The following is a 12860-nucleotide window of genomic DNA, read 5'->3' on the forward strand; positions in this document are numbered from 1 at the left end:
TCTTTCTTTCTTTCTTTCTTTCTTTCTTTCTTTCTTTCTTTCTTTCTCTTTCTTTCTTTCTTTCTTTCTTTCTTTCTTTCTTTCTTTTCTTCCTTCCTTCCTTCCTTCCTTCCTTCCTTCCTTCCTTCCTTCCTTCCTTCCTTCCTTCCTTCGTTCCTTCGTTCCTTCCTTCCTTCTGTAGGCTCCATGCCCAACGTGGGCTTGAACTCACAACCCTGAGGTTAAGAGTCGCATGCTCTGGGGCACCTGGATGGCTCAGTCAGTTAAGCGTAGGACTCTTGATTTTGCTCAGGACTCCTGATGATGCTCAGGTCATCATCTCAGGGTCATGATCTCAGGGTCGTGAGATCAAGCCCTGCGTCAGGCTCCACTCTCAGTGTGGAGGGCTGGAGTCTGGTTGAGATCCTCTCCCTCTGCCCTCTCCCCCACTGTCCCCCCCAGCTCGTGCTCTCTCTCTTTCAGATAAATAAAATAAATCCTTAAGAGTTGCATGCTCTACTAACTGAGTCAGCCAGGTGCCTCTCTTTGCCTATTTTTTAAAATCTTTAAATATAGCTTAAATTTACAATATGGAAAATGGGAATATATTTTATTGAAAAATATTCCATCTGTTGAGAACTAGAAATTATACAGTGAGAAGTGATAACCTTCTTCATTACGTCCCCTCCCCTCCCACATGGTAACTGTGTGTACAATGTACTGTATTTTTCTATAAATTATATATATATATACACACACACCTATAAATACGTGCACATATATACCACACTTTTCCATTTGTAAAATAAGACAATATTATACATAACCCTTTAAAATCCCAAAAGCACACAGGTATTTTTTTTTATGGCTGCCTAGATCTCCATTTTACAAATAAATTGTAATTTATTTCATCTGTCTCCTTCTGAAAGTTACCTGTTTCCCCCGATTTCTCAGTCTTACCCTAAAAATGTGGCAATAAATATTCTTGTACTTAAGTCTTTGTGCACATATTAGAGTATTTGGCCAGTAACAGCATTAGAAGAAGAAATTCTACAGCAACTTGGGTATGATGCACTGAGTCATGTGTAAAGGGAACAGCGAAACAATATGCCAATTGATTATGTCCTACATAAAAAGAAGTATGACTAGGCTGGGCCCAGGGTTTTAGTTCCAAGTGTTGGATGGCCTCCAACACAATTTGCACCGATCTCAAGCCCTCCAAACGAGTTAGTCATGTTTGTTGGAAATTTTATTTCTGAAGATGTTACTCACTGTTGTTCAATTCTGCAGCTCTCAGAGAACTTCTGATATAACCATCCCACACCTGGGTCAAAATTTCCAATCCTCTTGTAGGGAATTAGAATTTATTCTGTAGAGTTTGGCATGGAGAAGCACCCTTACTAACTCCCATCAGAGATTACATTTATCGGCTTACCAGCTCGCCTGCATTTTATTAAAATGAAGCTCCCCTTAAAAATTGAGACCCAGTTTAGGGAACTAGAAATTCCTGCTTCTATGCCCTCTCTTATGTGGGTGATCCTAAAGTAGTCTTTTTTTTTTTAAATTTTATTTATTTATTGACAGAGAGAGAGACAGCAAGAGCAGGAACACAAGCAGGGGGAGTGGGAGAGGGAGAAGCAGGCTTCCTGCCAAGCAGATTACCTGGATAGTCAAGCTTTCTGCCTGGGGACATTTTCCCCCATTAAGTTGTGCAAGCAGCAGGGATCTGAGTAGAGCACAGTCATCTTTTAGAAATGAGGTTGTTCTGGAAACTGGATGGGGCTGGAACCTCATAGGTATGTGGTGTCAAAGAGAAAGTGCACAGAGTGAGCCCCAGAAGTTCACGTGGGCAGAGGGCCAGGCTGCAAATACACAGGCAAGACCTCCCAAAGCTGACCAGAGAGGGAAAGCTTAAGGAAGAAGTATCTGGCTCATTTGTACCCAATGTATGAAGGTTACTGAGTGAAGACACAGGCCAATGCCATTGAAAGGAGTTTGATGTTACTCACTGTTTCCCTAGAAATGAGATGCATGCCATGCAGGGTCACATGGGGAAGCACCAGGTTTGGTCATGAGGAAGAAGCAGGAGGGAGAGGAAATCATAGGCTGGAGACTTACTGTGTTTTCCAAGGAAAGGCAAAGCAGGGCACAGGAAACAGTTTGGGATTGACTAGTTAGATAGTGTTGCTGGGCTCTGGGCTTTAGTGGTGATCTCTAGTTGTCTGGTATCTGCTTCTGGGTTGATTTAGGGCAGGGACAATATTGGTTTTGTGTGCAAGAGTAGATAAAGGGGGTGGGCCAGAGCATGACTACAGATCACAGGGCAGATGTGACCTTTAGTTTGGTCCTATCATGGATGCTAAATAGACAAATACAGACTAAGAAAACACAGAACACTATTCCAGATGGAAGGGCACAAAGGAGTTACATCGATCAAATGTAATGTGGGATTCTGGATTGGATCCTGAGCATGTAGTGGACATCAGGGGACAGTTGGCGAAATTAAAATAAGGTCTGTAGATTAGTTAATAGTATCATGTCAATGTTAGTTTCCTGGTTTCAATAATTATATTAGAATCATGTAAGATGTCAACATTATGAAAGATAAAAACTCTTTGTTGTCTTTGTAACTTTTTTGTAAGTCTAAAATTTTCAAAATAGTAAGTTAGAAAATATTTTTTTAAATTTTTTTTAAAGATTTTATTTATTTATTTGAGAGAGAGAGAGTGAGAGACAGAGAGCATGAGAGGGAGGAGGGTCAGAGGGAGAAGCAGACTCCCCGCTGAGCAGGGAGCCCGATGCGGGACTCGATCCTGGGACTCCAGGATCATGACCTGAGCCGAAGGCAGTCGCTTAACCAACTGAGCCACCCAGGCGCCCAAGTTAGAAAATATTTTAAATGATACATGTGAAAATATTATTATCATCGCGAAATCCATCTCTGCTAAACCAGGAAGAAATCCAATCATTGGGAGATCTAGAGGAATGAGACCTTGCCTTAATTTGGGTGGGCATGTCTGCTAAAACTTCGGATACATTGGCAGAGTCATTTGGGATATATACACAACATTTAGTCTCAATATTAGCATAATAAGTTCCCCCTTTGACTTGTAGTCAGGATATCAAGGGCCATTAAGTTTTGGAGGGCCACTTTTTGAATTTGTGGGTGACTCCATGTAGGGTTGGGTTAAAGGTGACCCTCTACTTGTAATTTTACATCTATAGAGTGGCTCTCAGGACAAATAAGGCTAAGGGATAAAACCATCAAGAAGCCCTCTTTACAGGCTGCCTGGGTGACGTAGTCGGTTGAGTGTCCAACTCTTGGTTTCAGCTCAGGTCGTGATCTCAGGGTCCTGAGATGGAGCCCTATGTCAGGCTCTGCACTCAGCTCAGAGTCTGCTTGAGACTCTCTTTTTCCATAAAATAAATAAATAAATCTTAAAAAAAAAGAGAAGAAGTCCTTTTTGCCTGATGTCTAGCCATAACAATATCCTAATTATGAGGAATCACTGTCAAGTGGGAGATGACTTGTCCTGGGAGCTAAGGGCTTCCCCAAGTGCATTCTCCAATCCAATTATAAAGATCCTTTATCTCCCCAAGTTCATAGTTAGTCTCATGGAGTGAGGGGTACACTCTGACTTTCAAGGAGCGATTTTGTTATCCCAGCCACATTGAATTGATCAAGGTGACAATTCCAACCACAGGGCTTACTCCTTTCAGCTGAGCTTCCTGTTTGGGGCACTGGAAAGCACCACCTAGATAGTTGCAAGGCATCCCAATAAAGATCTGTGTGATGCTGTCATGGTGTGTGTTGGGTTTCCCTCCTATGTCTTTTTAACTCTGCTATGCCGAGTTGCAGCCCTATTTTGGCTTGTGTACGTGAATGTCAACCTGAACAGAAGAAATCTGCTGCTCGTCATACATAGTGGTTATAAACAGAAAACAGACACAGAATAGGGAAACTCAGTGTAGCTTCCAAAATACACAAGTGTTATGCTCAGAAACAAGAAACTCCACCCAGGAAAACCAAGGCTTATCTCTTAAACTGTTCTTTGTAGTCCAGATGATGCAGCCCTCTGTCTGGCTCTATGTGTCCATTTGTTACCTGAAACTGGGTTCACCTCTTGGCCTCTTGGTGTGGGTTGAACCAAAAGACACAACCAACTCAAAGAATAGGAAAAGAAAGGGTTTTATTTGAAACAAGTAAAGGAGAACACTGGGGATCTTTCCCAAAGTAGTGTCTCCCTGAACAAAATTGGAGAAGTTTTTTTTTTTTACATTTTTATTGTTATGTTAATCCCCATACATTACATCATTAGTTTTAGATGTAGCGTTCCATGATTCATTGTTTGTGCATAACACCCAGTGCTCCATGCAGAACGTGCCCTCCTCAATACCCATCACCAGGCTAACCCATCCTCCCAACCCCCTCCCCTCTAGAACCCTCAGATTGTTTTTCAGAGTCCATCATCTCTCATGGTTCGTCTACCCCTCCGATTTCCCCCCCTTCATCCTTCCCCTCCTGCTACCTTCTTCTTCTTCTTTTTTTTCCTTAACATATATTGCATTATTTGTTTCAGAGGTACAGATCTGAGATTCAACAGTCTTGCACAATTCACAGCGCTTACCAGAGCACATACCCTCCCCAGTGTCTATCACCCAGTCACCCCATCCCTCCCACCCCACCCCCCAAATTGGAGAAGTTTTAAGCTAAGGGTGCATCCATAATCATGAAGGGACTTGCGCAATGGGGAATACAGCATGGAATTGGGTGAAAATCATCTTGAAGTGACTTGAGTCCATGACAGAGTCACCAGGGTTGGCAAGGGTCAGGATCATCAATTCTCTGGCTCCTTTTGGTCCAGTATCTGAGTGCTCAGAGGGGTTTAGATCCAGCAAAGATAACTCATTAGTGTGCGTAAAGCTGTCTTCACTTATGAATGAGTACTGTGAGTTTTAACACTGATTCATTGTTCTGATATGATTAGTCAACCTCCTGGCCATTTGTTCTTACATTCTTTCACAAGATGGGGGATGGGGACAGCTAAAAGAACTTTCTTATATCAAGAAATCTATGTTTGTCTTTCTTTTTCTAAGGATCTCTAATTCTTTTTGGTCACACATTCACAGTTCTTTTAGTCCAGATCGGGCATCCTCTTAATGATAAACAATGTTTCCTGATGACACAGTTGACACTCCACATTTATCCTAACCCAGGATGATTCCAAAGAAACTGTATGGAGAGAAGATTGCCTGAGGTCAACTTCCCACGGAGAAGAGGCTAAAACTTATCCTGAACCTTTTTTCACTCACCGCTCCCCCCCACCCCAACCATGAACTTGCATAAACAAATTTAACAGAGACCACCAGGACCTTACTATCCAAAGAGGCATCAGTGGACTCTTCACCCCGTAAAGGATCGGTCTGGATTTTGGTCATTTAGTTTTTAGAGGGGTTATAACATCATCTAATAATCATGGGATCAAGGGCGGGTTTAAAATGCACCAAACAGGGCGCCTGGGTGGCTCAGTCGGTTGAGCGGCTGCCTTCGGCTCAGGTCATGATCCTGGAGTCCCGGGATCGAGCCCCACATCGGGCTCCCTGCTCGACGAGGAGTCTGCTTCTCCCTCTCCCACTCCCCGTTTGTGTTCCCTCTCTCGCTGTGTCTTTCTCTGTCAAATAAATAAATAAAATCTTTAAATAAAATAAAATAAAATAAAATGCACCAAACATAGCAGCATATTGCATTTACACTGTCGCTTAAAAGCATGCAGGCCACTGTCTCCTGGGATCTCCCGGCCAGCATCCCCAGCTGTCCTGCCGCACGGTAGGAGGAGACTGAGGTCGCGGTGCGGGACAGCCCTGTAGTGCGCAGGCGCCTGCAGTAGAGCTCGCGCATGCGCACTGCTGCGGCGGAGGGGCTGCCGTGTTTCCAGCGAGGGAGCCAGTCTGGGGTCACTATGTCGTGCGTGGCTTTTGCTGTCCCTGGGGCGCCCCGGAACCTGGGACGCCGCTGAGTTCGTGGCTAGGACCACCCTTGCATGGGACTGCGATCCTCCTTAATGATTTTTTTTTGGCGGCCCCGGGACTCAATGTCAGGTCGCTGCCGTCTCTGGGGCGACAGGCCTCCCAAGTTCCGCGTCTCTGGAAGGGAGTCCGGAGAATCGTGCCTCGTGCAGCGCACCTGGCCAGGTCACACAGGTGCATCTTCCACGGGGCAGGAGCCAGCGTGCACACCTTTATCCAGGCCGAGATCCCAAGTCACACACGTGGGGTTCGGGCCCCCATAACCTGCGTCTGCCCCGTCAAGGCCCGGGCGTCCCCAGGCAGTAGCCCGCGCTCTGGAAAAGCCGTGGCACCTCCGTGGCTGGCAGGGGCCCACCTGCTGCAGCTGCAGGGACATCTGTGTGACGCCCGCCAGCCTAGCTGCCGCTGGATTTGGGTTGCTGACTGTTCAAGGTTGATAAGGAACCTAGATGTGCAAACGGAACCGAGGCGCTTGCCCTCCTCAAAGGAAGCTCAGGTGAGAGATATGCGTCTGTGTAGAAGCCAAAATGCACCCCGGAGGGAAAGAAGCAGCTTTAAGTATTTGCAAAGCCCAGGGGGTGTCAGGGCTAGACCACCATGATGGTCCCGGGGGAGGAGAACTTCAGCGCCCCCGTCTCGGAACTCCCTGAGCTTTACTGTCATCCCTTCGCCAGCTGCTTCAGCGATAGGTTCAGAAACTAAGTCAGCAGACTGGGAGAAGATTCCTAAAAGTGCGTGGGGGAGAAAAGAGTAAAAGGTGCCCACATTCCTTCCTCGGTTTCAGCCTTCCACTTTTCCTGCGGGCCAGAGCTAGGCGGGAAAAAATGTAACTTTCAATCAAGATGGTTGTTTTCGGGCGCCTGGGTGGCTCAGTCGGTTGGGCGACTGCCTTCGGCTCAGGTCATGATCCTGGAGTCCCGGGATCGAGTCCCGCATCGGGCTCCCTGCTCGGCGGGGAGTCTGCTTCTCCCTCTGACCCTCCCCCCTCTCATGTGCTCTCTCTCTCAAATAAATAAATAAAATCTTAAAAAAAAAAAAAAGATGGTTGTTTTCACTTTTGCATACTTCTGGACATTTTACTTTTTACTTTTTTTTTTTTTTAAGAGAGAGAGCCCTTGGGTCAGAGGGAGAGGGAGAGAGAGAGAATCCCAAGCAGGCTCCACACCCAGTGTGGAGCTGGATGCCGGGCTTGATCTCACAACCCTGAGATCAAGACCTGAGCGGAAAGCAAGAGTTGGATGCTTACCCGACTGAGCCACCCAGGGGCCTCTGGACATTTTAAATGGGTCAGAGGAGGATATTTATTAAATAAAAGGGACCAGGAAATTTCATGGGATTTGATCTTTTTATCCAGGGGCAGGGGAAAAACTAGCACTACAGAAAAATACGTAAAAGGAAAGAGGTGGGAAGACCAAAGCAGCTTCGTAATTATATTCCGTGAGGCATGCTTTGTTCATCGAAATGATCCCATTTAAATGGTTTTTTTCAGCTTTATTGAGGGATAATTGACAAACGTACTGTGTATGTTTAAAATATTGAGTATGATGATTTCATACGCATATATTTTGTGGAATTATTACCAAGATCAAGATAATGAACGCATTCATCACCTTACAGAATTAACTTTTTTGTGTGTTGTTGATGTGGGAAACAAAGGCAAAGAAAAAATTAAATTTCCTTACTGCCCGCCCCCACCAAGATGTCTCTTGGCAATTATACTCCCAAGCCCATTGTATACACTGAAAAATTCATGACTGAATTTTTACTAAACAGTAATAAATGACCTTTTCCTAAGAACAGTTAGCCCCCTTAGGGTCCTGGAAACCTTGTTTGCAAAATACCTTGGACGTTTGTGCTGTCGGTAACCCCCTTCCAACTTGAAAGTTTATCATCAGTTTCCTGTTGCAACCCCAGTGAAGCTCTTTCTGCCCCCGTGTCCTGTCCCCGTGCTATAGAATTCTTTCTTAGCCCTTGACTCTGAACCCTGACATTTTCTACATCATTGTTAGCTTTAAAAATAGACTCAGCCAGGGATGCCTGGGTGGCTCAGTCGGCTGGGCATCTGCCTTCGGCTCAGGTCATGATCCCAGGGTCCTGGGATCGAGTCCCGCATTGGGCTCCCCGCTCAGCGGGAAGCCTGCTTCTCCCTCTGCCTCTGTCGTTCTCCCTGCTTGTGCTCTCTGTCTCTTTCTCTCTGACAAATAAATAAAATCTTAAAAAAAAAAAAAATAGACTCAGCCAGTTATTCTGTCAGCAAAAGATGGGTTTATTGGAGGAACACAGGAGAACTGCAATCCCAGACAAACAAGCTGTGGCCAAACCACAGGCAAGTTTGGAATTCCAAGAGTGGTGGCTTCTCCCTGAGGGAGCTGTTGCTTGGAGGGATGAGGAAAGCTGCTTCCTTCCCCCTCTGAGTGGTATCCTCCTGCGAGTTCAAGATCATGCAAGGTCAAGTCCGGCTCTTCCTGTTGGGTGTGCAATTGACTATGAGTGGTAGGGCGTGAGAGCTCCCCCTGCCCAAACCTTCCCACTTCATTGTAATGAGGTTTGCTGTTACTGATTTTCACCATATAGGTTTATATTGTGGGGCTGTTACTAAGATAATTAACACATTCATCACCTCACATAGCAAACCTTTGTGTTTTTTGAGACTGCTTAAGATCTGCTCATAGCAACTTTCAAGTATACAGTACCATATGTATTTTTTTTTTAAAGATTTTATTTATTTATTTGACAGAGAGAGACACAGAGAGAGAGAGAACACAAGCAGGGGGAGTGGGAGAGGGAGAAGCAGGCTCCCAGCAGAGCAGAGAGCCCGATGCGGGGCTCGATCCCAGGACCCTGGGATCATGACCTGAGCCGAAGGCAGACGCTTAACGACTGAGCCACCCAGGCACCCCTACAGTACCGTATGTATTATTAACTATCATCACCATACTGTACGTGAGATCCTCAGAACTTACTCTTTTTTTTTTTTTTTAAGATTTTATTTATGAGAGAGGGAGGGAGCACAAGCCAGAGCGGAGAGGCAGAGGTAGAAGCCGACTCCCCGCTGAGCAGGGAGCCCAATGTGGGGCTCGATCCCAGGACCCGAGATCATGACCTGAGCTGAAGGTGGACACTTAACTGACTGAGCCACCCAGGCGTCCCCCCTCGGAACTTGCTCTTATAGCAGAAAGTGTGTAGTCTTTAACCTCTCTTTTCATTTCTTCCTCCTCCCAGCCCATGGCACCCACCATTCTACCTATGCTCTGTTTCTATGAAATCAGCTTTTTGTTGTTGTCGTATATTCTCCGTTTAAGTGATATTATACGCTATTTGTCTTTCTCTGTTTGGCTTCCTGCATTTGGCATAAAGCCTTCCTGGTTCATTGATGTTGTCACAGATGGCAAGATTTCCTCTTTTTATGGCTGAACAATAGTCTGTGGTATTTATAATGTCTCCCACATTTTCTTTATCTGTTCTTCTGTCGATGGCTGTTTAGGTTGTTGGGTATGGATGTCTTGGCTATTGTGAATAATGCCACAGCAAACATGGGTGTGCGGCGATTTCGTCTCATTTGGGTATGTAATGTCGACGTTAGAAATGTTATTTTACCAGCCTGTCTCCCCCCCCAATTTTTTTTTTCAGGAATAGCAGAGATTTAGAATCTGAAACAAGCCATGGCAAAACCACAGGCAAGTCCAGAAAACAAAGGGGAGACTAATTTTTTATAGAGGAACCCGGGGAGGTGGGAGGGACTATTAGAAAGGAAAAGCCCATTGGAGTACACTAGGAGTTCTGAGAGCAGTGGCTTCTCATTGACTGACTGGGCTTTTGCCAGGACAGAATCTTCCTCTTGCTGAGGTAGTCCTGTAGGCTTCTTCCAGTTGGTTCTGCGAAGAGTTGTGTGTGTTATAGCATGAAAGCTTCCCTTTCTGGGCTCCTGACTCCATTTTTTTAAAATTTTTTTTTAAGATTTTATTTATTTGCGAGAGAGAGAATGAGAGACAGAGAGCATGAGAGGGAGGAGGGTCAGAGGGAGAAGCAGACTCCCTGCTGAGCAGGGAGCCCGATGCGGGACTCGATCCCGGGACTCCAGGATCATGACCTGAGCCGAAGGCAGTCGCTTAACCAACTGAGCCACCCAGGCGCCCTCCTGACTCCATTTTAAGTGACGTTTGCTTTATCCAGTTTCAGAGGAGATTAAGCCAATAAGAAAATGAAAAGAGAAGTTTCGATTTTATAAATTCATGCAACATGAAGCTATCAGGTAGATAATCTAGAAGTTGCTTTCTAAATTTCACATGTCTTTGTTGATGTACATTCTTTTTAAATTTATGTGTTTCCATTTCAAAATACACATGCACAGTTTTCAAGAAAAGGGTTTTCATCTCATCCTGCTCCCCCTTAATACTCACATCCTGAGAATCTTCCTTACAGTGCCTCAGTGGCTCAGGGAGATGGGCATTACCCCTGTTTTACGGATGAGGGACTGAGGCACAAGGAGATGAAGGTCTTGGGGGAGCCTCTGAGTGTCCCAAGATGGGCAGCCCAGGGCCCGGCACAGGATCAGCTTCTCTGTTTTCCTGCCTACCCTGCAGGAACTGGGGGGAAGCTAGTGATGTAGGTTGGGGCCTTGGCTAATATGTGGAAAACATCACATTTTCATAAGGAGCTCGTCTAGAAAAGTTTCCTTTGGCCACAGAGAAAGAAAAATTAGGAAATTATGAGACACAGGCAAGGAAGAGTGGGAAGATTCCAGAAATGGCCAGAGGTAAAACAACAGGTTGTGGGGAGGGGGTGGTCTGGCTGGCTCAGTCGCTAGAGTGTGTGGCTCTCGATCTCGGGGTTGTGAGTTTGAGCCCCGCGTTGGGTGTAGAGATTGCTTAAATAAACTTTAAAAAAAATTAAACAAGAACGACAACAGGACAGGGGATCCTCTTGTGACCCTCTACGTACCTCATCCCTCCTTCCTTCCCTCAGCCATGAGCAGTTAGGGGCCCTTGCCTGGGGCAGTTTCTGGAGGTAGGGGATGAGAAGCACCGGGACTTGACACCCAGGACCTTCAACTTCACAACGAACTTCTGGGGGCCAAAGGACTCAGGGCAGCAGAATTCAAAGCAGGGCCAGAAGGCGCAGTTGGGGCCACAAGGGCGAGTCCGATTCAGAGGCAGGATGGCGTCGTCATCACAGCACTGCTCCAGGGGGTTGTAGATCTGGTCCCCACACCTGGGAGCAGGCTGGCACAGCCACAGCCCTGAGGCCATGGGGGCATCTGGTGGAGACACTGATGGTGTGGGTCCAAGGAAGACCAGATGCCCACTTTCTGAGGGCAGCCTCCTCCCTCCCCATTCTTCCCAGTCCTTACCTGTGACTACTTTTGCAGACTGGAGGAGGAAGATTGTTACGCAGACAGGAACTGTGGGGAAAAAGAAGCGGGGGGGTTCTTTTATGGTTCCCCGAAATACCAGCATCTGGGGGTTTCCTGCACACACAATGCCAAACAATTCTGAGACACCAGCAGGGTGTCTGCGAATTCAACTCCATTCTGTGGCTGTCTATGCAGAGATAGAATCAGATTCTAACAGGTTATGGGCTCAGTCCTACAAGGCTGATTCGGTCTCTAGCCCCTCTCCCCTCCCAGGAGCTGGGGAAGGTGGGAATGAAATTTCCACTCCTTCATTCACAGGGTTGGGCCTCCTGGCTACTAGCACCCATTCTTGGGTGGGTCCAAAAGTTACCTTCATTAATAACAAGACACCCATTTCACCTTTACGGTTCTGAGTCATTTTCCCAAACTGTGAAGACCAAATGTACCTGAGGAATATATTTTGGTTATCTGAATGACCAAATATATGTTTCTTATAAATCATTATATGGCAAGGTGGAGCATGGGGCGGAGAAAGTGGCCATGGGGTCCTCAGGGAAGGCAGGTGAGTATGGAAGAAGCCACAGGTTAGGGTGATTTAAAGATGCATCCGCAAGGGAGTTAGCTCAGCCAGGCCCTGAGTAGCTGGGGCTGTCCAGGGGAGGGGCATTCAGGGAAGACTGAGTCCTCAGCCTTGGCTCCCAGAGAGAAGGTTTCTGGTTTGTTAAAGAAGGGAGCTGTTTGTCAGAGATGCTTCTGATGTTCCCAGGGGTGGGGAGGAGCCCGGGATGATGTTGAGGTTTGGGAGCTGTGCTGGGGTTGGGGTGATATGATGGTGGCATTTGGGGGTCCTCCTTACCTAAGATGGAGCTTCGTGATGTCATCACTTCTGAAGAGGCTCTAGGACAGTGAAGGAGGGCGATCGAGTCTGGAACTTTATTGTAGACAGCTGCCCCAGACTTCGTCACCAGTTTCTGATTGAGCTGTTCCGATCAGGCCACCCCCAACTCTCCAGTGGATTCTATTGGAACCACCAGTACATAGTTGCTTTAGGAGGGGACTAACTGGTCTGCCCTTAGGTGTGAACTCCTGAAAACAGTGTCACAGACTGACTCATTGCTGCTTCCTGGGCTACTTCAGGTTTCACCTGGCTGCAGCTTGGCCTCAGCCCAGTTGAACTTCTCAGCAGTTTGCATCCTGGGCACTGAGGAGAATGAAGACTTCATCATAGCAACACCCGTTCCACATCCCCGGGCTCAGCTCCATCCACATCCCTGATTCAGTTTCTCAGCTCGTGCCCAGTGCCATACTCATCTTGGTTCCCACTCCAAACTTAATTCTCTAAAATTTTTTTTGGTTTTATTTTATTTAAATGCAATTAACTAACATATAGTGTATTATTCATTTCAGAGGTAGAGTTCAGTGATTCGTCAGTTGGATATAACATCCAGTGCTCGTTACATTACTTGCCCTCCTTAATATGCATCACCCAGTTACCTCATCC

At 46.3% G+C, this 12860-nt stretch overlaps 1 protein-coding gene across 1 annotated transcript; it reads right to left on the reverse strand.

Annotated features, from left to right (window-relative positions):
• Positions 1 to 10967: 10967 nt before the first annotated feature.
• LOC117997959 (insulin growth factor-like family member 3) lies at positions 10968 to 12552 on the reverse strand. The gene is made up of 3 exons (XM_034986487.1): positions 12504 to 12552; positions 11357 to 11407; positions 10968 to 11263 (listed from the first exon to the last, which is right to left on the reverse strand). Exons 1-3 carry the CDS (start codon positions 12550 to 12552, stop codon positions 10968 to 10970), a joined length of 396 nt encoding a protein of 131 aa, XP_034842378.1.
• Between the last annotated feature and the right edge of the window lie 308 nt (positions 12553 to 12860).

This window comes from Mirounga leonina, unplaced genomic scaffold (genome assembly GCF_011800145.1).
Source record: "Mirounga leonina isolate KUSES-001 unplaced genomic scaffold, KU_Mleo_1.0 Mir_376, whole genome shotgun sequence".
Classification (NCBI taxonomy): Eukaryota; Metazoa; Chordata; class Mammalia; order Carnivora; family Phocidae; genus Mirounga; species Mirounga leonina.